The sequence below is a fragment of the Cebus imitator genome, unplaced genomic scaffold (assembly GCF_001604975.1).
Source record: "Cebus imitator isolate Cc_AM_T3 unplaced genomic scaffold, Cebus_imitator-1.0 Scaffold0, whole genome shotgun sequence".
In the NCBI taxonomy this organism is placed as follows: Eukaryota; Metazoa; Chordata; class Mammalia; order Primates; family Cebidae; genus Cebus; species Cebus imitator.
In genome coordinates, this window is record NW_016107315.1 from 9,623,817 (window position 1) to 9,646,734 (window position 22,918).

General features: G+C 38.3%; 1 protein-coding gene across 3 annotated transcripts in view; it reads right to left on the bottom strand.

The window, feature by feature from the left end:
• TCAIM (T cell activation inhibitor, mitochondrial) overlaps window positions 1–22,918 on the bottom strand; it is a 62,142-nt gene that overhangs the window by 12,652 nt on the left and 26,572 nt on the right. For all 3 annotated transcript variants that reach the window (XM_017522361.2, XM_017522351.1, XM_037733151.1), the window contains exons 6-8: window positions 5,474–5,596; window positions 2,054–2,151; window positions 1,708–1,799 (exon numbers count right to left, since the gene is read on the bottom strand). In XM_017522361.2, the coding sequence (XP_017377850.1) occupies window positions 1,708–1,799; window positions 2,054–2,151; window positions 5,474–5,596 (313 nt within the window). The remainder of the gene's footprint in view (window positions 1–1,707; window positions 1,800–2,053; window positions 2,152–5,473; window positions 5,597–22,918) is intronic.

The following is a 22,918-nucleotide window of genomic DNA, read 5'->3' on the forward strand; positions in this document are numbered from 1 at the left end:
ATTTATTTTTATTTTAGTAGAGACAGGGTTTCACCATGTTGGTCAGGATAGTCTCAATCTCCTGACCTCTTGATTTACCTGCCTCGGCCTCCGAAGATGCTGGGATTACAGGTGTAAGCCACTGCGCCTGGCTAATAAATCTGTTTTTATGTGCTTACATGTCATGTGCACATTCTCTTTGGTGACATGTCTTTTCATGTCACCTTTTTTGGTTGGATTGGTTTCTTTAGTTGTCCTTTTTAGTTCGATTTTTAACTGCTAAATTTTGAGAGTTTTAGATTGCCCTTTTTCAGTCGGATTGTTTTTTTTTTTTTTCCTGCTGAGATTTGAGAGTTTTAAAATATATTCTAGATACAATGTCTTTGTCAGACATGTGGTTTGCTAATATTTTCTACCAAATAAAGATTAGATTTGAACAGATACTTCACTAAAGAAGGTAGGTGGATGGCAAATAAGCACATGCAAAGATGTTCACTATTATTTATTATTAGAGAAATGCAAATTAAACTTACAATGAGATTGTACCACAATGAGATTGTACCACAATCTCATCGCAGGCTTAATTTGCATTAGACTGACTAAAATTAAAAAGATGACCATAGTAAGTGTTGGCAGTTTTTTAAAAAGTTAAAATACCATATGATTCAGCCATTCTATTCTAGGTATTAACCCAAGAGAAAGGAAATATATGTCCACATATTTGTACACAAATGTTCATAGCAGCTTTATTTATAACAGTCCCAAAGTGATACAACCCTATGTCCATGAACAGGTGAATGAAAAAAAAAAACCTGTAGTATATTTATACAATAAAATAGTACACAGTAATAAAAAGGAATAAACTCCCAATACATGCAACAGCATGGATGAATCTCAAAATAAGTGAGTGAAAGAAACCAGACCCAAAAGTTTGCATGCCCTATGATTCCACTTACGTAAAACTCCAAAACTAATCCATAGTGACAGAAAACAGACCAGTGGTTGCTTGGAGAGGGGGGTTGTGTGATGGAAGGGGGAGCTTACAAAGGGCCATATGTTCACATATATGCCCAGGTGTTGGATACGTTTGCTATCTTAACTGTAATAATGTCTTCGAGGTGGGTGGATCATGAGGTCAAGAGATCGAGACCATCCTGGTCAACATGGTGAAACCCCGTCTCTACTAAAAATACAAAAAAATCAGCTGGGCATGGTGGCGTGTGCCTGTAATCCCAGCTACTCAGGAGGCTGAGGCAGGAGAATTGCCTGAACCCAGGAGGCGGAGGTTGTGGTGAGCCGAGATGGCGCCATTGCACTCCAGCCTGGGTAACAAGAGCGAAACTCCGTCTCAAAAAACAAAACAAAAAAAATGTCTTCATGGGCATACATATATGTCAAAACTTACCAAATAACACAAAAGAAACGTGCAGTTTACTAAATGTCAGTTATACCTCAATAAATCTGTTAAGAAAAAGTAAAACAAAACAACAGAATATAAGCTTTCAGGCTGTGCTTCAGAAGAGAAGGCAACATTACCAGATAAATACTGCCTTAAAAATCAGTCTTTCCTCTTAAGTATTTTAAGTACATGATACTTAAGCATCTAATCTGAAAACAGCTGACACTATGATTAAAAACATTTTTTTTTAGTTCACTGACATTATAGCATTGTTGGAAATGAAAGTATATGAGTGATAAGGAGTTTTTAATTTTAAGGCCCTTTCTTACCTTTGTCCAATGATGATGGACGTCCATTGTTCCTAGCATCACATGGCCCACTGCACTCATGCCGGAACGGTCTGTAAATATGATTGTACACCCTGATGATAAAACACAAAACCTTTGGTCACGGTCAAGGAGCTTCATTCTTTCAGCATTATGCAAATAATTAAATTTAGTGTATAAACTCAGGATTACATTCAGTAGAAGCTTAAAGGCTAACTTTATGCCACTGCTTTATTCAAAGAACAAATTTAAAAGTTCAGCTGTAAAAAAGTTACTTGGTTTTCCATTAAAATTTATAGATGTACATAGCAGCTAAGTGATATTTTAAAAGAAAGTGGAAAATGTTTACCTTTTGCTTTTTTAAGTGTTTCCAAATTCTGCTGTGCTAAGCGGCCTAAACTATGTAACTGGCTACAGCGGTGGGCAATGCCCCAGCTCCTCTGCCACCTAGACCAACAGAGCACACAGGAATGTTAACAAGTGGCACCCAAAGAAGGACCGAGCACTCAGCACAACTGCCAGAGTCCTTGGGAAGTCAATGAGTTTCTTTCTAAAGCAGGCACATAACACATTTTGATTGATCATATGTTTCTAAGCTAGCTACTTTTTAAAGCAACCAAATGGAAAATGGATTATTTACCAGAGGGCAGAAATATTACTACTACGTTTAGGTGCCCAAGATTTAAAATAAGCAAATATACAATGTTTCTATTTAAAAATAAGATGATGAAATGGGAAACCTTTGAAAAAAATATTTTTCTTTTTCACATTGTTACAATGATGATGGTTTTGTTTTGTGTTCAAGTTCCAACTAGGAATTCCAGTTAGGTTTATCAGGTTCTCTTTTTGTTTTTGAGACAGGGTCTTGCTCTGTCACTCAGGCAGGAGTGCAGTGGTGTAATCATGGCTCACTGCAGCTTTGACCTCCTCTACTCAAGCGATCCGCCTACCTCAGCCTCACAAGTAGCTGGGACTACAGGCGTGCGCCACCAGGGCTAGCTACTTTAAAAAAATTTCTTGTAGAGACAGGGTTTCACCATGTTGCTCAGGTTGGTCTTGAACTCCTGGGTTGGGTCAAGCTATCTGCCCGCCTTGGCCTCCCAGTGTTGAGGTTACAGGCGTGAGCCACAGCGCCTGACTTCTGCTTCTTTTTATCTCATTCTAGAGAAAGGGATTTTGATGAAATCATGTAATCTGCTCATTTTATAAACTAATATTAAACCTCAGTGACACATGGAACCTGACAATGACATGACAGAGGCCCTGCTGTGTAACTGTGAAGAGTACTGGTCTCGGGTGATGTCAGAAAACCCACCTTGGAATTCTAATTCTGTGGTTTACCAGCTCTGTGACCTTGAACAACCTGCTTTTAGCCTTCCTAAGGTTTTCACTTTCATGCATGCAAAGTGAGGATGTTTCCTGCTGCACAGGTAGTAGACATCAAATGAGGTAATGTGTGTGAAGGAGTCAGGCATTCAAAATGGGCTCTCAAGAAACTTAGGTTCTTCTTTTATCCTAATACTGATTTTGATGAATGTCATTTCTGATAAAATGAAAACTTACTTAAAAATTGTTTTTTCTTTAAACTACAATTTAAAAAGTAATATAATTTCAAAGAATATTAATTTTTGATTATTTGAAATTAAAAAATATGATAAAGGTAGTAAATGCTGTTTTCATTAAAAATAGTTTATATAGGCTGTTTAGAATGAAAAACAATGTAATTAGTTAATGTTTATGTTTGCTGGAGTTTTGGCTAATTTTTTTTAGCAAGTAAAGAAGCCCTTCATGCCCATGGTCCTCAAATGCTATGGTCTCAGGACCCTTTTACACCTTAAAAATTGAATACTCCAAAGAGCTTTTTTTTTTTTTTTTGAGATGGAGTCTCACTCTGCAGCCCAGGCTGAAGTGCAGTGGCCTGATCTCAGCTCACTGAAACCTCCGCCTTTCGGGTTCAAGCGATTCTCCTGCCTCAGCCTCCTGAGTAGGCTGGGATTATAGGCTTGTGCTATCACGCCTGGCTAATCTTTGTACTTTTAGTAGAGACAGGGTTCTACCATGTTAGTCAGGCTGGTCTTGAACGCCTGACCTCATGATCCACCTGCCTCAGCCTCCCAAAGTGCTGGGATTACACGCGTGAGCCACCGCACCCGGCTGGGTTACATCTATTGACATTTACCATCATATAAATTAAAGCTGATAAATTTCTCCATAATACTGTAAAATTATTCTTTTTATGTTTAAGAAATCCTTTCATTTTCTTTGCCCTAGTCCGCTCTGACAGATCTTTTAAAATTACTATTAGAAAAAGTTATTTGCATGCAACTTGATTTATTTACCTTAAAAACTTTAAGGAATGATCTTACTATTTTGTTTTTAGTTAGAAAAGTTTATGCTAATAGGCTATGGAATGGGAAGAACACCATATAATAAAAATTGAATCTGAAAATGATTAGGGTGATGATAAAATAACAGATATATGCATACATTCAAACATTCCACACATGGAAGCCTAAAAGAATGCTTTGAAATTCTGAATTATCTTATAAAATGATTATTTGGCTATACAAGAACAGAACATGTAAATACCATCTGTACTCTGTAAACACAGGGAAAAAAGATGTTATTATGGTACACAAATAGTCATTTGGTTTAATATAAGAAAAAAAGTCCTAATAATGAGAGCTGAAAACAACAAAACAGGCTATAGCAAAAAGTAACAAAGATGTTTAAACATGAAAACTGGATGATGATTTTTCTGAGTTCTAGAGATGGGAAGTCCATGACTGAATCACCTGATTCCTCCTATTCTCTCCGTACAGTTTTAAGAACTGTTAAATCTATTTTGCAATAAATTTCAGCATGGATCTTTATATAACTGCAATTTCCAAGTTTATGAATACTTACTGAAAAAGTTCTGCTATATAATATAGAACCAAGAATACAACATCCATTTTCTCTTTCCTCTCCTCTTTTTAAACTCAAATACCAATCTTTTAAAACACTTTATTATTATTATTATTTAGAGATGGGATCTTGCTATGTTGTCCAGGCTGGTCTCAAACTCCTGGCCTCAAGTGATCCTCCCACATTGGCCTCCCAAAGTGCTAGAATTACAGGTATGAGTTACTGTGTCTGGCCTTAATATCTTACAAGATGGTGGCATAATTACTTTTTATATATTACCTGTATATGGAAGAGGATATTTTTCTTACAAACTTATTATTTAAAAGTTTATTATGCTAAAAACTTAAACCTTACTTAAGTAACATACACATAATTTGAGATGAAGTCATGCTCTATCACCCAGGCTAGAGTGCAGTGATGCAATTATAGCTCACTGCAGCCTCAAACTCCTGGGCTTAAGTGATCCTCTTCCCTCAGCCTCCCAAGTAGCTGAGACTACAGGTGCATGCCATAGTGCCTAGCTAATTTTGTAAGTTTTTGTAGAGATGGGGCCTCCTTATGTTGCCCAGGCTAGTCTTGAACTCCTGGGCTCAAGTGATCCTCCCACCTCGGCCTCCCAAAGTGCTGGGATTACAGGTAAGAGCCACTGTGCTCAGCCTTACGTCAATATTTAAAACAAGAAATTAGTAAGAGTTTTCTTACTTAGATGAACATTTCATTATGTTCATAAAGATAATTGAAGAGTACTCAGTTATCAGAATCACTAAAGTTAAAGATGCAAATATTTAGCTGCTGAAAAGCTTATTAGTAGGTAATTCATATTCATTTTAATTTTTAAATTAGGTAATCTCTTCTTTATTACCTGATATCTGAGAGTTGCAATTGATGAGACAGTTCATGTTTTAAACGATCTAGTTCTTTTCTAAGTGGCAAACTGTTCTTCAGCTTTTTAACAGCACTTTTCCCATTGTTATCTAACCAGGATCTAGAAAGAAAAAGGAGAGATATATACACTTTGCCGTACTAACTATAATATTAATATTTCCACTATTAAAAGACACATGCATGCACTTGAATATTCACAATATTAAAGATTTGGAATCAACCTAAATGACAATCAATGACAGACTGGGTAAAAATAATGTAGTACATATATGCCATGAAATACTATGCAGCCATAAAAAAGAATGAGTTCATGTATTTCATGGGAACATGGATGGAGCTGGAGGCTATTATCCTTAGCAAACTAATACAGGAACAGAAAACCAAATACTGCATGTTCTCACCTATAAATGCAGCTAAACGATGAGACCACATGGACACAAATGTGGGAACAAAAGACACTGGGGTTCACTTGAGGGTAGAGGATAGGAGGGAGAGGATCAGTAAAAATAACTATTAGGTACTAGGGTTAGTACCTAGGTAATGAAATAAACAGTACAACAAACCCCTATGATGCAAGTTTATTTATATAACACACCTGCACAGGTACCCCTGAACTTAAAAGTTAAAAAAATTGTGGCCAAGTGCGATGGCTCACGCCTGTGATCCCAGCACCTTGGGAGGCTGAGGCAGGTGGATCATGAGGTCAAGAGATCAAGACCATCCTGGCTAACATGGTGAAACCCCGTCTCTACTATAAATACCAAAATTAGCTGGGTGTGGTGGCGCATGCCTGTAGTCCCAGCTACTCAGGATGCTGAGGCAGGAGAATTGCTTGAACTGGGGAGGTGGAGGTTGCAGTGAGCTGAGATGGTGCCACTGCACTCCAGTCTGGGCAACAGAGTGAGACTCCATCTCAAAAAAATAAAAAAAAAATTGTACTCAGAAAAAAAACGACACATACATTATCTTAAAGCAGACCCAGTGTTAAACTGAGTTTTCAATCAAACCTTTACTTCTGCATATTCTTTCTCGGAATACCTACTTTTTTTTTTTTTTGAGACAGAGTTTCACTCTTGTTACCCAGGCTGGAGTGCAATGGCGCGATCTCGGCTCACCGCAACCTCCGCCTCCCGGGTTCAGGCAATTCTCCTGCCCTAGCTTCCTGAGTCGCTGGGATTACAGGCACGCGCCACCATGCCCAGCTAATTTTTTGTATTTTTAGTAGAGACGGGGTTTCACCATGTTGACCAGGATGGTCTCGATCTCTTGACCTCGTGATCCACCCGCCTCGGCCTCCCACAGTGCTGGGATTACAGGCTTGAGGCACCACGCCCGGCCGGAATACCTACTTTTAAAATAAGTTGCTTGGAGAACTGCCAACACCTGTCAAATCATATTCTAGCTATGACAACTTCCTTCGCATATTAAAAAATTAAATTTTAGTTACATCAAACCAGTCACTAGATTTATAGAGATAGAATAATTTTTTAAAAATTAAAAATACTTCAAAGCATGTTTATTACAACCTTCAGTAGGCTACACTAGATCTTCACTGACGTCAGTCATACACATAGGGGAGCGTAGAACTAATACTAATTATGAAGCAAGTGAGCAAATATAATGGAGCTAAACAGGTGTAAAAGTCAAACTTGACAGACATATCTGATGGGACTAGTAACAATTAAGAGGCAATGGGTCCTGATGAAGGAACATGAAGATCACTTTGTGGATTCTTGCTGGGTGGACACCAGTTTCCCCTTTATTTTAGTCTTGGATATTAATACCCTGAGCTCCCAATGCTGATTCCCTCATCCCTGTAACCTAGTCCCTCCACTGGTCAGACTTTGCCAATCTAGTCATTTGCCATAGTCTTCTTCCAGGTGGGTCTCTTCACTGCCCTGGTGCTCACTGACACCTCCATTGCTTTCTACCCAACCAAATGTCCAGTTTCAGTCTCATCTCAACTGTATTAACTCTATAATAAGCTCAGCAGAAAGATGTTCTCTAAACCTGTATTTCTTAGAATGTAAAGTTTACCTCAATAGTCTTACGAGAATAAATAAATATTAAACATGCTTTAAGGATTAGGAAGAATAGCTTTCAGAAAAGAGCTGAGAGCCTATGTGGCCTTCTAGAGAGCAGCACTGCCTCTGTAGAAACTGTCTCTCACTTGGTGCTATAATCATCATGACACAGGGGTGCTTGTTACTGCTCGGGGTCACTGGCTCCCCAAGGGGAGTCCAGAGAAATGAGTGACCTGGACGGAGTCCTGGGAGGCTGAAGAGCTGTTGCAGGAGTTGGGGGTGGGGGGTAGAATGGCTAAGTGACTCCGGGCTGAGGGGAACATTTCAGATTCCAAAACAAAGTGGTGGGGGTGGGCCCTAAGCATTACTATGCCAGAGAAAACGCCAGGAAAACCAGAGGTTCCCTTTCTTCTTATTTTTTTTTTTTAAATAGAGACTGGGTCTCATTTTGTTGCTGGATTCAAACTTCTGGGCTCGAGTGATCCTCCTGCCTCAGCCTGCCAAAATGCTGGGACTACAGGCATGAGCCACTGCGCCTGGCCATTTTTTCTTGAACAAAAAATTTTTTTGGCCGGGTGTAGTGGCTCATGCCTGTAATCTCAGCACTTTGGGAGGCTGAAGTGGGTGGATCATGAGGTCAGGAGAGTGAGACTATCCTGGCTAACATAGTAAAACCCCGTCTCTGCTAAAAATACAAAAAAAGTTAGCCAGGCATGGTGGCACATGCCTGTAGTCCCAGCCACTTTGGTGGCTGAGGTAGGAGAATCGCCTGAACCCAGGAAGTAGAGGTTTCAGTGAGCTGATATCACACCACTGCACTCCAACCTGGGTGACAGAGCGAGACTCCATCTCAAAAAACAAACAAAAAAAATTCATGGGCCATGCTACTCTTCTCTGTTTCGTTCTAATTTTTTTGAGATGAGGGTCTCACTATGTTGCCCAGGCTGGTGTGATCATGGCTCACTGAGCCTCAAACCCCTGGGCTCAAGTGATCCTCTAGCCTTATCCTGGTGTGATCGACCTCCTGGGCTCAAGTGATTCTCTAGCCGTAGCCTCTCTACTAGCTGGGACTACAAGCATGTGCTACCATGGCCACCTAATTTTTTAAAGTTATTATTTGTAGAGATGAGGTCTCGCTATGTTGCCTAAACTGCTCTTGAACTCCTAGGCCCCAGTGATGCCCCCACCCTGGCCTTCCAAAGTGCTGGCATTACAGACGTGACCCACTGTGCCTGGCCTCATTCCACTTTTAGTATATGTACTGCTGGAGCGAGCACTAGGTTTCTTAGTAGTCACTTTAAATGTTTTAGATGTGGTGATCTAAAGCATTTAAAAATTATCAAGTTTAGAATACTGAAACTGACAAATCCATGCAAGGAAGATAAAGTGTCTGTTTTAAAGGAAGACAGATCTAACAAGGAATATAGAAATAAGCAATTAGAATAGAATATAAGAACTACCATGAGCAAAGAAGAAGTAATTATTCCTGGAAGATTCTATAGAACAGGTAATATGTGATCTGGAACCTGAGAGATACATCAGATCTTTCCAGGTAGGTGAGAGAGAATGGCATGTCAATCATATTAGTACGTAAGGATCTATGAGATGAACCCATATGCCCAGATGACAGGATGCTTAGAGGGAGAGAAGGGCATAGAAGAGACTGCAGAGGCACTGGGGGTGAAGTGTGGTCAGGCCATGAAGGCTCTTGCACGTTGAGAAAGGGAATTGGAATCTTATCTTCCAGGTGAAAGTGTTCAATTTTTTTTTAATTCACTGACTTTGTGTAGCAATTCATAATCCTTCCTATACCCTCTTTAAGAATATTGGTAAAAATTTTGTGACTTCTGCATGGTGTGTAATCAAGTAGGTAAAAATACCTTAATTTACATTACTACTGTTGATATGGCATTATAATTTTCCAACTTTTCCTCACTCATTAATACGTTACTCAACTTACTTTAAATCATGTAAGAGAAGGCATGATTTACTGACATACAAATTATTAAATGACACATGATGTTTGATTTGGGGCCCAAATGTTTTACAACATAGATTCAAATATGATCTTATAATTATACAGTCATGAATTGATTTTTGGAATTCTTACATTTAATGTATAAAAATCACTGGTCTAGCTTAACAATACTTGTGTTTTGTTTCTTAACACTGAAGTAAAAACAAAGGCTCTAAACATGGTTGTTAATATATACAGATATAAAGATAAAGATACCTGTTTCCTGGCTTTGGCCACTGAGAGGATTAGTAGCAACTGAGCACATGTAGCACTGAGATGTTGGTGTTTACACATCATTCCCTACTAGAAAGAACCAGAGCTTTCTGGCAAAACTGCTGAATCAAACTTTGGGGCAGGAACAGTCCAGATGATCCTGGAACAACTTGGTGAACCAGAAAGTAAGGGAGTACTCAAGGGAAGATGGGGACATAGGCACCATCCTGAAGAGATGATGAAATGAGGAAATCAACATGTGGCAACCAGCAGAGTAATATGTGATTCAAGCAAGAATCATCAACGAATATTAAAGCGAGCAAGGGAGTAAAAATCTAATGAGTAAAAGGATATTTATATAGCCCTAAGTATCTCCTTAAAATAAAATAATTAGAGAAAAAAACCTGTAACTTTCTGGAAGAAATTAGTTTCATTGGTAATGGGTTACATATACATCACACGCCTCCTACATAATCCACTGAAAACAACACAACACCACTTCTGGGGTATGCCCGCAAAAAACTGAATAATCTGACTGTAATTATGAGGAAACATCAGATAAACAAATGGAAAGGCATTCTACAAAATAATTGGCTTATATTCATCAAGGTAATGAAAGACAAGAAAACACTGAGGAACTGTTCCAGAATAAAGAAGACTAAAGAGATTTCACAATCAAATATGGCTCATGATTTGGGATTTTCTTCTCCTAATAAAGGGCAGTGCTTAGAAAATGCGTGACATTTGAATAACTTCTAGGGGTTAGCTAGTACTATTGTCATAAGTGTTAATTTCTTGATTTTTATTATTTTCTTTTTTTTCTAAGGGTTTAGAAAAGCAATTTTTCAAAAAGTTATTTTCTTATATAAGAAAATGTTTTTATATTTTTAAAAAGTACAACCTAGGTATTTAAAGGGCTATTGTGGCTGCAACTTACTCAAATGGTTCAGGAAAAAATGTGTGTGTGTGCATGCATATATATACACACACACACACATATGTAGTTTCTATAGTTAAAATGAATATATAAGGCTGGGTGCAGTGGCTGACTCCTGTAATCCCAGCACTTTGGGAGGCTGAGGCAGGCGGATCACAAGGTCAGCTCAAGACCACCCTGGTCAACATGGTGAAACACTGTCTCTACTAAAAATACAAAAATTAGCTGGGCATGGTGGTACGTGCCTGTAATCCCAGCTACTCGGGAGGCTGAGGCAGGAGAACTGCCTGAACCACGGAGTCAGAGGTTGCAGTGAGCCAAGATCACACCACTGCACTNAAAAAAAAAAAACAAAAAACAAAGTATATATAGAGAGAATGATAAAGCAAATGTGGTACAAAATTAACATTTGAAGAAACTGGGTGGAGGTTACATGGGACTTTTTTATATTATTTCTGCAAATTTTCTCTATTTTAGAAACAGGGACTTGCTCTGTTGCCCAGGCTGGAGTGCAACAGCACAATCATAGTGTCATGGGATCCCTGGGGTGTCACTTTTCCATTTGGAAACCTCTGTGGTCAGTGGCATCTTCTGCCTGAGTGTTGCTCGTACCTGCTGGGCTCATTCCACCTACTCAGTATGGTAGATTTTTGACCCCTGCTGTTCTTGCTTCCCTATCAACAAGTCCAGTGTCCATTGTTCTCTGTGGCCAGTGGCATCTTTGTCCAAGTTTTGCTTGTGCCCACTGGGCTCATTCTGCCCACCTGGTCTGGCAGGCTGCACTCAGCTCACACTACTGGCCCAGGTTCCACATCTGCCAAGGGCCATCCAGGTGCAGAGTGGCAAGGCGTGTGTGAACAAGCACAAGGTCTAGCCACTGAGCACAGCCAGGTGTGCTGACTGCAGCAGAGTGAGCAACTCCATGTGCTGGCACAGGTGCTAGCTCCATGCAAGACTGCAGCTAGACCAGGTGTACCATATGCAGCTAATGCTGTGGGAACCAAGGAACATGGTGGTGCCCGGAAGCTTGGAGGCACTAGGAACTGCAGAGCCCCAAAGAGGGTGTCACAGCCCAGATTTAGGGAGCCCCTAGGTCTGGGATCCTTGAAGGGCTGCAGTTTTTCTCTTCTGTTGCCCATAATGTGGTGAGCAAGGGGTGTGTTTCAGCCCTGTTTGTGTTACAGCTATTTAAGTCCTCCCATTAGGTGGTCCCAAGTTCTTGTCCCATGTCCAGGAAGAATGAAGTGGACAACTGGACGGCGAGCAAGTTGGAGAAGAGCTTCCTTGAGCGACAGAACAGTTCTCAGGAGACCTGAAGTGAGTAGCTCCTTTCTGCAGGCAGGTCGTCCCCATGAGTGTCCAACTCTCAGCAGAGAGGAGACCCACAGTGGTAGCTCCTTTCTGCAGGCAGGTTGTCTCAACATAATGGAGAACTGAAGTGGGTAATACCTTCCCACAGCTGGTAGTCCTGATGTCTGAGTGTGGGTGAGTTCTGGGTTTTTATGGGCTCAGAAAGGAGCTTTTTCCTGGTGGGTGTGGAAAAAGCATCATCTGATTGGCTGAATGGTCATCAATGAAGTCCTTACTTTGGGCCAAGAACTTCACCTAGAACTGGCAGCCCAAACCCGAAGTTTCAGGTTGTTTCTGGCTTGAAGGTGGGTTTCATAGGGGACCTCCTGCCATCAACATGCCATCCATGGTGCCTAGGGTGTTTGTGCTGAGGGGTGCCTGCGGACCTGGACCAATGCTGCCCTTGGCCACCCTCACCATGACTCCTTCCCATGTTCATCAGTGCCCAAAGTCCAGAGGGGACCGAGACAGCAGGGGACGGAGTGTCAGCACCCAGCCCCTTAGTTATTTTCAAGTGTACAGTTCAGTGGTCTTAAGTACATTCACATTGTTGTGCAACTACCACCAACAGCAATCTTCAGAACTCTTTTCATTTGGCACAACTCAACTCTGTGCCCATTAAACACTAACACCCCTTCCTCTCCCTCCAGCCCCTGGCAACCACCATTCTATTTTTTATCTCTATGAATTTGAATACTCCTTGTACTTTACATAAGTAGAATCATATACTATTTGTCGTTTTGTGACTGGTTTATTTCATGTAGCATGAAGGTTCATGTGTTATAGCCTGTGGTAGAATCTCTTCCTTTTTAAGGCTAACATTCCACTGTTAGAATGTAATCAAATTTTGCTGTAGTTTTAATTTGCATTTCCCTAATGATTAATGATGTTGAGTATCTTTTCATGGGCTTACTGGCCATTTATACCTTCTTTGAAGAAATGTCTATTCAAGTCCTTTGCCCATTTTTGAATTGGGTTGTTTGCTGGTTGTTGAGTTTTAAAAGTTCTCTATCTATTCTGGATATTAATTCCTTTATCAGATATATGAGTTGCAAATATTTTCTCCCATTCTGTGAACTGCCATTTTACTCTGTTGATAGTCTTTTAGTGCAGAAACTTTAAAAATGTTAATGAAGTCCAATTTGTCTATTTTTCTTTTGTTGGCTGTGCTTTAGGTTTTATATCCTAGAAATCACTGGCAGATCCAATGCAATGAATCTTTTGCCCTAGGTTTTCCTCTAAGAGTTTTATAGTTTAGGTATTACATTTAGGTCAAAGATCCATTCTGAGTTATTTTTAGTATATGGTACAAAGTTGGTGTCCAACTTTATTCTTTTGCATGTGGCCTGTTTTCCCAGTACCTTTTATTTAAAATATTTTTTCCCCATTCAGTGGTCTTGGCAGCCTTGTTGAAAACCAGTTGACCAATACATGCAAGGATTTATTGCTGTATTCTCTATTCTATTCCATTAGCCTATATGTTTGTGTGTTTTTCTTTATAGAGATGGGTTCTCACTATGGTGCCCAGGCTAGTCTCAAACTCCCGGACTCACATAATCCTCCTGCTTCAGTCTCCCAAAGTACTGGGATTACAGAAGTGAGCCACACCATGCCTGGCCTATATGCCAGTATCACAATGCTTTGTTTGCTATAGTTTTGTACTAAGTTTTGAAATGAGGAAATGTGAATTCTCCAGCTTTGCTCTTTTCAGGATTGTTTTGGCTATTTGAGGTCCCCTGAGATTCTAATTTTAGAATGGGTTTTCTATTTGTGTAAAAAATGTCATTGGAATTTTGATAGGGATTGCATTAAATCTGTACATTGCTTTGGGTATTGACATCTTAATAATATTATCTTCTGACCCATGATCATAGAATGCCTTTCCATTTATTTGTATCATCTCTAATTTCTTTCAGAAATGTTTTATAGTTTTCATTGTACTACAAGTCTTTCATCTCTTCAGTCAATTCCTAAGCATTTAGTCCTTTGTGATGCTATTGTATATGGAATTGTTTTTGTAATTCCCTTTTTGGATATGTGGCTAGTATACAGAAATACAACTGATTTTTGTGTATTGATTTTGTATCTTGCTAATTTGCTGAATTACCTCGTCCTTTCCAATTACATGACTAATTTCTTTTTCTTGCCTAATTGCTCTGACAAAGACTTCCAGTAGTATGTTGAATAGAAGTGCTGAAAGTAGGCATCCTTGCCTACTTCCTTATGTTACATAAAAAACTTAAGTCTTTTACTATTGAGAATGATGTTTGCTGTGGGTTTTCATATATAGCTTTTATTATGTTGATGTAGTTTCCTTTATTTCCAGTTTGTTGAATGTCTTTAGGATGAAAGGATGTTAAATTTTGTCAAATGCTTTTTTCTACATTATGATCATTCTGTATGATTTAAATGGTCATGTGGATTTTCTCCATTCTGTTAATGTGTTATCATACTGATTGATTTTGTATATTGAACCATCCGTGTACTCTAGGAATACATCCCACTTGGTTATGGTATAGGATCCTTTTAATATGCTGCTAAATTCATTTTTCTAGGATTTTGTTGAAGCTTTTTGCATTAACATTCATAAAGGATATTGATTTGTGGTTTTCTTTTCTTGCAGTGTCTTTGTCTGTCTATCAGGGTATCAGGGTAATGCTGGTCTCACAGAATGAGTTAGGGAGTGTTCCTTCTTCAGTTTCTTTTTGAGACGATTGTGAAGTATGGCTGTTAAATGTTTGGTAGAATTTGCCAGTGAAGCCATCCAGTTCAGGTCTTTCCTTTGTTGGGAAATTTAAAATTACTGACTCAGTCTCATTATTTTCTATTTCTTTGTGGTTTAGTTTTGGTAGATTTTGTGTTTCTAGAAATGTCTCCATTTTATCTAGGTTACCCAACTTGTTAGTGTACAACTGCCCATGGTACTCTTTTATAATTGTTATTTCTGTGAAATTGGTACTAATGTTCCTACTTTCATTTTTGATTTTAGTAATTTGAGTCTTCTTTCTTTCTTAGTCCATCTAGCTAAAGGTTTGTCAATTTTGTTGATCTTTTCAAATAACCAATTTTTGGTTTTGTTGATTTTATCATTTTTTCTATTATCTATTTTGTTTATCAAATATCTATTTTGATTATCTGCTCTAATCTTTATTATTTCCCTCCTTCTACTAGTTTTGCATTTATTCTTCTTTCTCTAATCCTATAAGGTGTGAAGTTAGATTGCTGATTTAAGATCTTTCTTGTTTTTTAAATGTGTTTATAGCTATACATTTCCCCCTTAGCACTGCTTCACTGAATTTGCTGTGTCCCATAAGTTTTGGTACATTGTGTTTTTATTTTCATTCATCTGTATTTGCTTTTTTTTCCTCAAAATTGTTAATCAAACATTTTATTTTTAAAAATTTTCAGGGTAGATTAGTTATTTAATATTCATATGATTTGTAAAAATCAAATCAGTGTAATTGGTATATCCATCACCTTAAATATTTCTTTTATGCTAGAACATTCCAATTATTCTCTTCTAGCTATTCTGAAATACACGACCGATGATTGTAAACTATAGTCACCTTACTGATCTATCAGACAGATCTTATTTTTTTCTGAGATGAAGTCCCGCTCTGTCTCCCAGGTTGGAGTGCAGTGGCACAATCCTGGCTCACTGCAACCCCTGACTCCTGGTTTCAAGCGATTCTCTTGCCTCAGCCTCCTGAACAGCTGGGATTACAGGCACCTGCCACCAGGCCTGGCTACTTTTTTTGTATTTTTAGTAGAGATGGCTTTTCACCATGCTGGCCAGGCTGATCTCAAACTCCTGACCTCAGGTGATCCGCCCACCTCAGCTTCCCAAAGTGCTGGGATTATAGGTGTGAGCCACTGTGCCTGGCAGATCTTATTTTTTTTCTATCAAACTGTATATCTGGACCCATTAATGAACCTCTCTTCATATCCGCCTGAAGATCTTCCCCTCCTTTTTCTTCTAAGAGTCTTAGTACTTTATGTTTTACATTTTAGTCTATGATCTGTTTTGAGTTAAAATTCTTAATTTTTTTAACTTTTATTTTAGGTCTGGGGCACATGGGCAGGTTAACATAGGCAAACTTGTTAACATAGGCAAACTCATGTCATGGGGGTCTCATGTACAGACCATTTCATCAACCAGGTACTAAGCATAGTACCTGATGGTTATTGTTCCTATCCTCTCCCTCCTCCCACTCTCCTCTCTCCTCCTCTCCTCCCTAGATATAATTTTGACTTTTATTTTAGATTCGGGAGTACATGTGCAGGTTTGTTACATGGGTATATTGCAACATGCTGGGGTTTGGTGTATGACTGATCCTGTCACCCAGGTATTAAGTGTAGCACCTGACAGTTACTGTTTCAACCCCTTCCCCCCTCTCCTCCTCCCCACTCTAGTTGTCTCCAGTGTCTGTTGTTTTCTTTGTTGTGCCCATTGGTTCTCATTAATTTGTTCCCACTTATAAGTGAGAACATGTAGTATTTGGTTTTCTGATGCCACATTAGTTTGGTAAGGATAATGGCCTCCAGCTCCATCCATGTTCCTGCAAAGGACACAATCTCATTCCTTTTTATGGCCACATAGTGTTCCATTATATATATGTGCCACATTTTCTTTAACCAGTCCCAGTCCATTGATGTGCATTAGGTTGATTCCACGTCTTTGCTATTGTGAACAGTGCTGCCATGAAGATATGGCAGCATGTGTACTTATGGTAGAATGATTTGTATTTCTATGGGTATATACCCTGTCGTAAGATTGCTCAGTTGAATGGTAGTTAAGTTCTTTGAGAAATTGCCACGCTACTTTCCACAATGGTTTAACTAATATACACTCCTACCAACACTGAATAAGCATTCCCTTTTCTCTGCAACCTGACTACAGTATCTGTTATTTATTAATTTTTTTTGAGACAGAGCCTTGCTCTGTCACCCAGACTGGAGTCCAATGGCACCATCTTGGCTCACTGCAACTTCTGCATGCCTCCTCCCTGCCAGCCCAGGCTCAAATCCTCTTGCCTCAGCCTCCTCAACAGCTGGACCATAGGTGAACACCACCAAGCCTGGTTATTTTTTTGCATTTTTGGTAGAGACAGGGTCTTGTCATGTTGACCAGGCTGGTCTTAAACTCTCCTGAGTTCATGCAATCTGCCCACCTTGGCCTCCCAAAGTGCTGGGATTACAGGTGTGAGCAACTGTGCCTGGCCTGACTTTTTAATACTAGCCATTCTAACTGGTGTGAGATGGTAACTCATTGTGGTTTTAATTTGCATTTTTCTTATGATTAGTGATACTGAGCATTTTTCATATATCTGTTGGCTGCATGTACATCTTCTTTTGAAAAGTGTCTGTTCATGTCTTTGCCCACTTTTTAATGGGGCTGTTTTTTGCTTGTAAAATTTTTTTGGGGGTGGAGGGTACAGAGTCTCACTGTCACCCAGGCTGCAGTGCAACGGCATGGTCTTGGCTCACTGCAACCTTCACTCCCTGGGTTCAAGTGATTCTTGTGCCTCAGCCTCCCCTGAGCTGGGATTACAGGCATGTGCCACCATGCCCAGTTAATTTTTGTATTTTTAGTAGAGTTGGGGTTTCACCATGTTGGCCAGGCTGGTCTCAAATTGCGGACCTCAGGCAATGTGCCCACCTCAGCCTCCAAAGGGCTGTGATTACAGGTGTGAGCCACCATGCCCAATAGTTTGTAAATCTTAAATTCTTGACAGATTCTGGATATCAAACCTTTGTCAGATGTATTGTTTCCAAGTATTTTCTCTCATTCTATAGGCTGTTTGCTCTATTGATACATTGCTTCTTTTGCAGTGCAAAAGCTCTAGTTTAGTTAGATCACATTTGTCAATTTTTGCTTTTGTTGCAATTGCTTTTGGTGTCTTCAGCATGAAATCTTTGCCAGCCCCTATGTCCAGAAAGGTATTTTATATATTCCCTTGTGATTTATTTTTATTTTCAATTTTCATAGGTACATAGTATGTATATATATTTTATGTGGTACATGACACCTTCTTTGATCTGCTGGTTAAGAGTGCTTTAATTTCCACAATTTTGTTAAATTTCTAGTTTTACTTCTGTTGTTGATTTCTAACTTCATCCCACTGTGGTCAGAGAAAATGCTTTGTGTGACATTTTTCTTTTAAAATCTGTTGAGACTTAGTTTGCAGCCTAAAATATGGTCCATCCTAGAAAATGTTCTATATAGACTTCAGAAGAATGTGTATGCTGTTCTTATTAGGTAGAGTGTCTTATATATGTCTGTTAGATCCAGCTGGTTAAATTGTGCTATGCAATTCCTCTGTTTCCTTACTTATTCCTGTTTGATTCTTCTAAACACTACTGAGTGGAGTATTAAAGTGTTCAGCCATTACTGTAGGACTTTCAATTTCTCTCTTCAATTCAGTCCACTTTTGCTTCATATATTTTGAGAATCAGTTATTTGGTAGATAAATATTTATAGCTGCTGTCTCTTGTTGCTGTATGGAGACTTCTATTAATCTGTGATGTCCTTCTTTATCTCTTATAATCTTTTTTGATTTAATGTCTATTATGTCTGATTTTAGTACAACTCTCTTTTGGTTAATATTTGCATAGAATACTAACTTTTTCCAACCTTTCATTTTCAACTCTGGATCTAATGTGAGTCTCCTGTAGACAGCATATAGTTGAATCATGTTTTTTAAATTCACTCTGCCAATATTTGTCTTTTGGAAAGTTTAATCCATTTATATTTAAAGTCATTACTTGAAAGAAGGGACTTAATTTTGTCATGTTGCTATTTATTTTCCATGTGCCTTATTGTTTTTTTGTCCCTTGTTTCTTGCATTACTACCTTCTTTTGTGTTTAGTTGATTTTTATTTTGTGGCGAATAATTTAAATTCCTTTCTTGTTTCCTTTGGTGTATATCCTTTCGATAGTTTCTTGTGGTTACTGTGGGGGATTACATTTAACATCCTAAAGTTATAACACCCTAATCTGAATTTATACTAGCTTAACTTCAATAACAAAAACTCTGCTCTTTTAATAGTTCTCCCCACCCCTTTCAGTTGTTGATATCACAAAATTATCTTTATACATTGTCCAAAAACATAAACTAATAATACTTTTTTTTTTTTTTTTTTTTTTTTGGGACGGAGTTTCGCTCTTGTTACCCAGGCTGGTGTGCAATGACACAATCTCGGCTCACCGCAACCTCCGCCTCCTGGGTTCAGGCAATTCTCCTGCCTCAGCCTCCTGAGTAGCTGGGATTACAGGCACGCGCCACCATGCCCAGCTAATTTTTTGTATTTTTAGTAGAGACGGGGTTTCACCATGTTGACCAGGATGGTCTCGATCTCTTGACCTCGTGATCCACCCGCCTCGGCCTCCCAAAGTGCTGGGATTACAGGCGTGAGCCACTGCGCCCGGCCTAATAATACTTTTAATGAATATATTTTTTAGAAAGAGTAGTGATAGTTCTTTTAAAAAATAGCTTCACTGGAATATAATTCATATACCATCTCTACTAAAAAAAAAATACAAAAATTAGCCAGGTGTAATGGCACATGCCTGTAGTCCCAGCTATTTGGGTGACTGAGGCAGGAGAACTGTCTATGTAGTTGACTGTGATCAGCCTCTTTGACTTTGCATGTTTTCAAGGTTCATCCACGTTGTAGTATGTATAGTACTTCATTCCTTTTCTTGGTTAAATAATATTCCTTTGTATGGATATGCCACTTTTTAAAAATCCATTTATCAGTTGATAGACAATTGGGTTATTTCTTCTGGCTATTATGAATAATGTTGCTATAAGTATATTTTTGTGTGGATGTCTGTTTTCATTTCTCCTAGGGTGTATACCTAGGAGTGGAATTCTTGGGTCACATAACTCTGTTTAACATTTTACAGTGTTGCCAAACTATGTTCCATAGCAGCTGCACAATTCTGTATTCCCATTACCAATGAAGGAGAGTTTCAATTTTCCTACCTGCTCACCAACACTTGTTATTCTCTTTTAGAACATAGCCATCCTAGGGTATGAAGTGGTAGCTGGTTGTGGTTGTTTATTTGATCTTGGCCTGTGCTATAGTTTAAATATTTGTCCCCTCCAAATCTGATGTTGAAATTTAATCCCCAATGTTGTAGAGAGGACCTGGTGGGAGGTTTTGGGTCATGGAGGCAGATCGCTCATGAATGGCTTCATGTCATCCTCATGGTAATGAGTGACTTCTCACTATTAGTTTCCAAAAAATCTGACTGTTGAAAATAGCCTGGTGCCTCCTCCCCTCTTGCCACATGATGCTTGTTCTTCTTTCCCTTCTACCATGACTGGAAGCTTTCTGAAGTCCTTACCAGAAGCAGATGCTAACACCATACTTCTTGTACAGCCTGCAGAACCATGAGCTAAACAAATCTCTTCTCTTTATAAATTACCCAGCCTCTAGTATTCCTTTATATTATAGCAATGCAAAATAGACTAAGACAGGTTGGTTAAAAATGATTTCATTGTATCTACAGCAAATATATATATATATATATATATATATATATATATATAAAATACACATATTGCAAGTATTATTATAAGAGCCAAGTAAAAAGAAAAACCCCGATAATAAAATGAAGCCAAAAGAACGTTAAAAGGTACATAAAAATGAATGCCAGAATGCCATGTACAAGGACTAATGTTGGACTGTGCAATCACTTGGTTTACTTTCTAGTGTCATGATGCTTTTGAAATAAAATACTTCAGTAACTCAAGCAAGGCTCAGTTTTCCACAGATTTAAGAGAACAACAACAAAGAAAGAGCCATGATCTAAATTACAATAAAGTTAAAATTGCATAAATTTTACACTCCTAGGCCTCAAACTCTATAAAACAAAGTAAGGATTTTAGACCAATAATGGCCTTTATTTTCACTGACCTGAAGGTAACAGAGCAATAGTTTTTTGTTTTGTTTTGTTTTGTTTTGAGAGACAGGGTCTCACTCTGTCACCCAGGCTGGAGTGCAGTGGTATGATCATAGATCACTGCAGCCTTGACCTTCTGGGATCAGGTTATCCTCCTGCCTTAGCCTCCTGGGTAGCTAAGAGTACAGGCACATGCTGTCATATCTGGTTAATTTTTTGATTTTTATTTTTCTAGAGACAGGGTCTTACTATGTTGCCCAAGCTGGTCTTAAACTCCTGGCCTCAAGCAATTCTCCTGCCTTGGCCTCCCAAAGTGCTGGGATTACAGTCTGGAGCCACCGTACCTGGCACCAAAAGCTTTTTCTACTTCTCTGATGGCAACTCATCGTGAGAAATACTTCACATAGTGAACGAGCATATGCACACACACTTGTATTTATGTGTATGAAACTAAACCAAGTATTTTGAGAAATAATACTTAAACTTACTAGTAGAAATACATTCACAATATATAGTTAAAATTAAAAAAAAGAAACAAAGCAAAGCAAAATAACTTTGCTGGTCCTGAGTCACTAAACTGTGCATTGTAACTTGTAATTTTAAAAACAATGACTTAGCTTATAAACAAGGGGAAGAGTAAATAAATGCATGATATGAGTTAAATCATGGCTATCAAATCCCAAACATTCTATGATATAGTTCCAATGTGTAGGTGTCCAATATGGTATTTCATGAACACAAAAATGGATTCTAAGTTTAGATACTGAAAGTGAAATATAAATATATTTGAGCTAAGGTCAAATAGAGAAAATGGAACTCTGACATTCACTGGTATCTTTGTAGCTGTAAGAATAGTAATTCAATGGTTTTTAAAATAGTTCAATGACATGCTTGTTCAGTGAGATAGACATTTCATATGGAATTGTTTTGTTTATATAAAATGGATCTGGCCGCAGTGAGCTGTGATCACGCCACTGTACTCTAGCCTGACAGAGTGAGACCCTGTCTCAAAAAAAAAAATAAAAAGACATTAAAAAAGAAATACAATCTAAGGGTCATCAATATAGGCATTAAAAACAAACAAAAATACCTATTTACTGTAATGCTATGTCACTATTTCACTCTGTGAAGCTAAATAAGGCTCTAACTGTTTAATAATGGGGTTTTCTTTAATTTCTGTAAAGATAAAACAGGTATTGACAACAGGATTGGATAATAATCAATGAATTCAAAAGTTAAATTTCTGACTTCAATTTCTAAAACAGTGGTCTATTTTAAAATATAAGTTGTTATCCTCTTAAAAGGTTGACAGGTCAAAGTGAGTTGTTTTTTAAGCTTGTCATCATTAACTGTCAAAATGAGAGCTTGAATTTAAAACAAAGCTGACTTTCGAGGAAATCAAGAAATCATAGCAAATAACTTATCTATGCACAGAAAATTTCCTTAAGACAATGTATCTTTCACTAAAAATAGCAGATTTTTTTACTTAACATTAATGAAATTAACAGAGACGCTTTAAGAAAAAATAGCCCTCTAAATTCATTGCTAAGTCACTTCTATTACTACCCTATGTGTTATGTCACTCAGCATTTCCATATTAAAGCCTGAGTTCTTTATACCGAGCCTCTAGCACATCACATTCAGTTATTCAACAGTTCTTTAGTTAGGTTCAATGAAAATACCAGGTGGGTTCTATGAATCTATGAAGTAGATTATTAGACACAGAGATTACCAACATATATTCTCTACTTTTAAGAACTCATATAATATAATGTAATACAAGAAAGTCTACTTTTACTAATGACTGAGGAGTTTTATTGGATGAATAACATACAAATAAAAAAATTATAAATACTGAGCTTAGACAAGGAACCCAGTTGAATACCACTTTATCTTGTTGAGTTGGCTTTCTATAGTTTCAATCTGTTTTTATTACTTTGCCGAGTGTCTAAGTCCAGATCTAGGTCCTT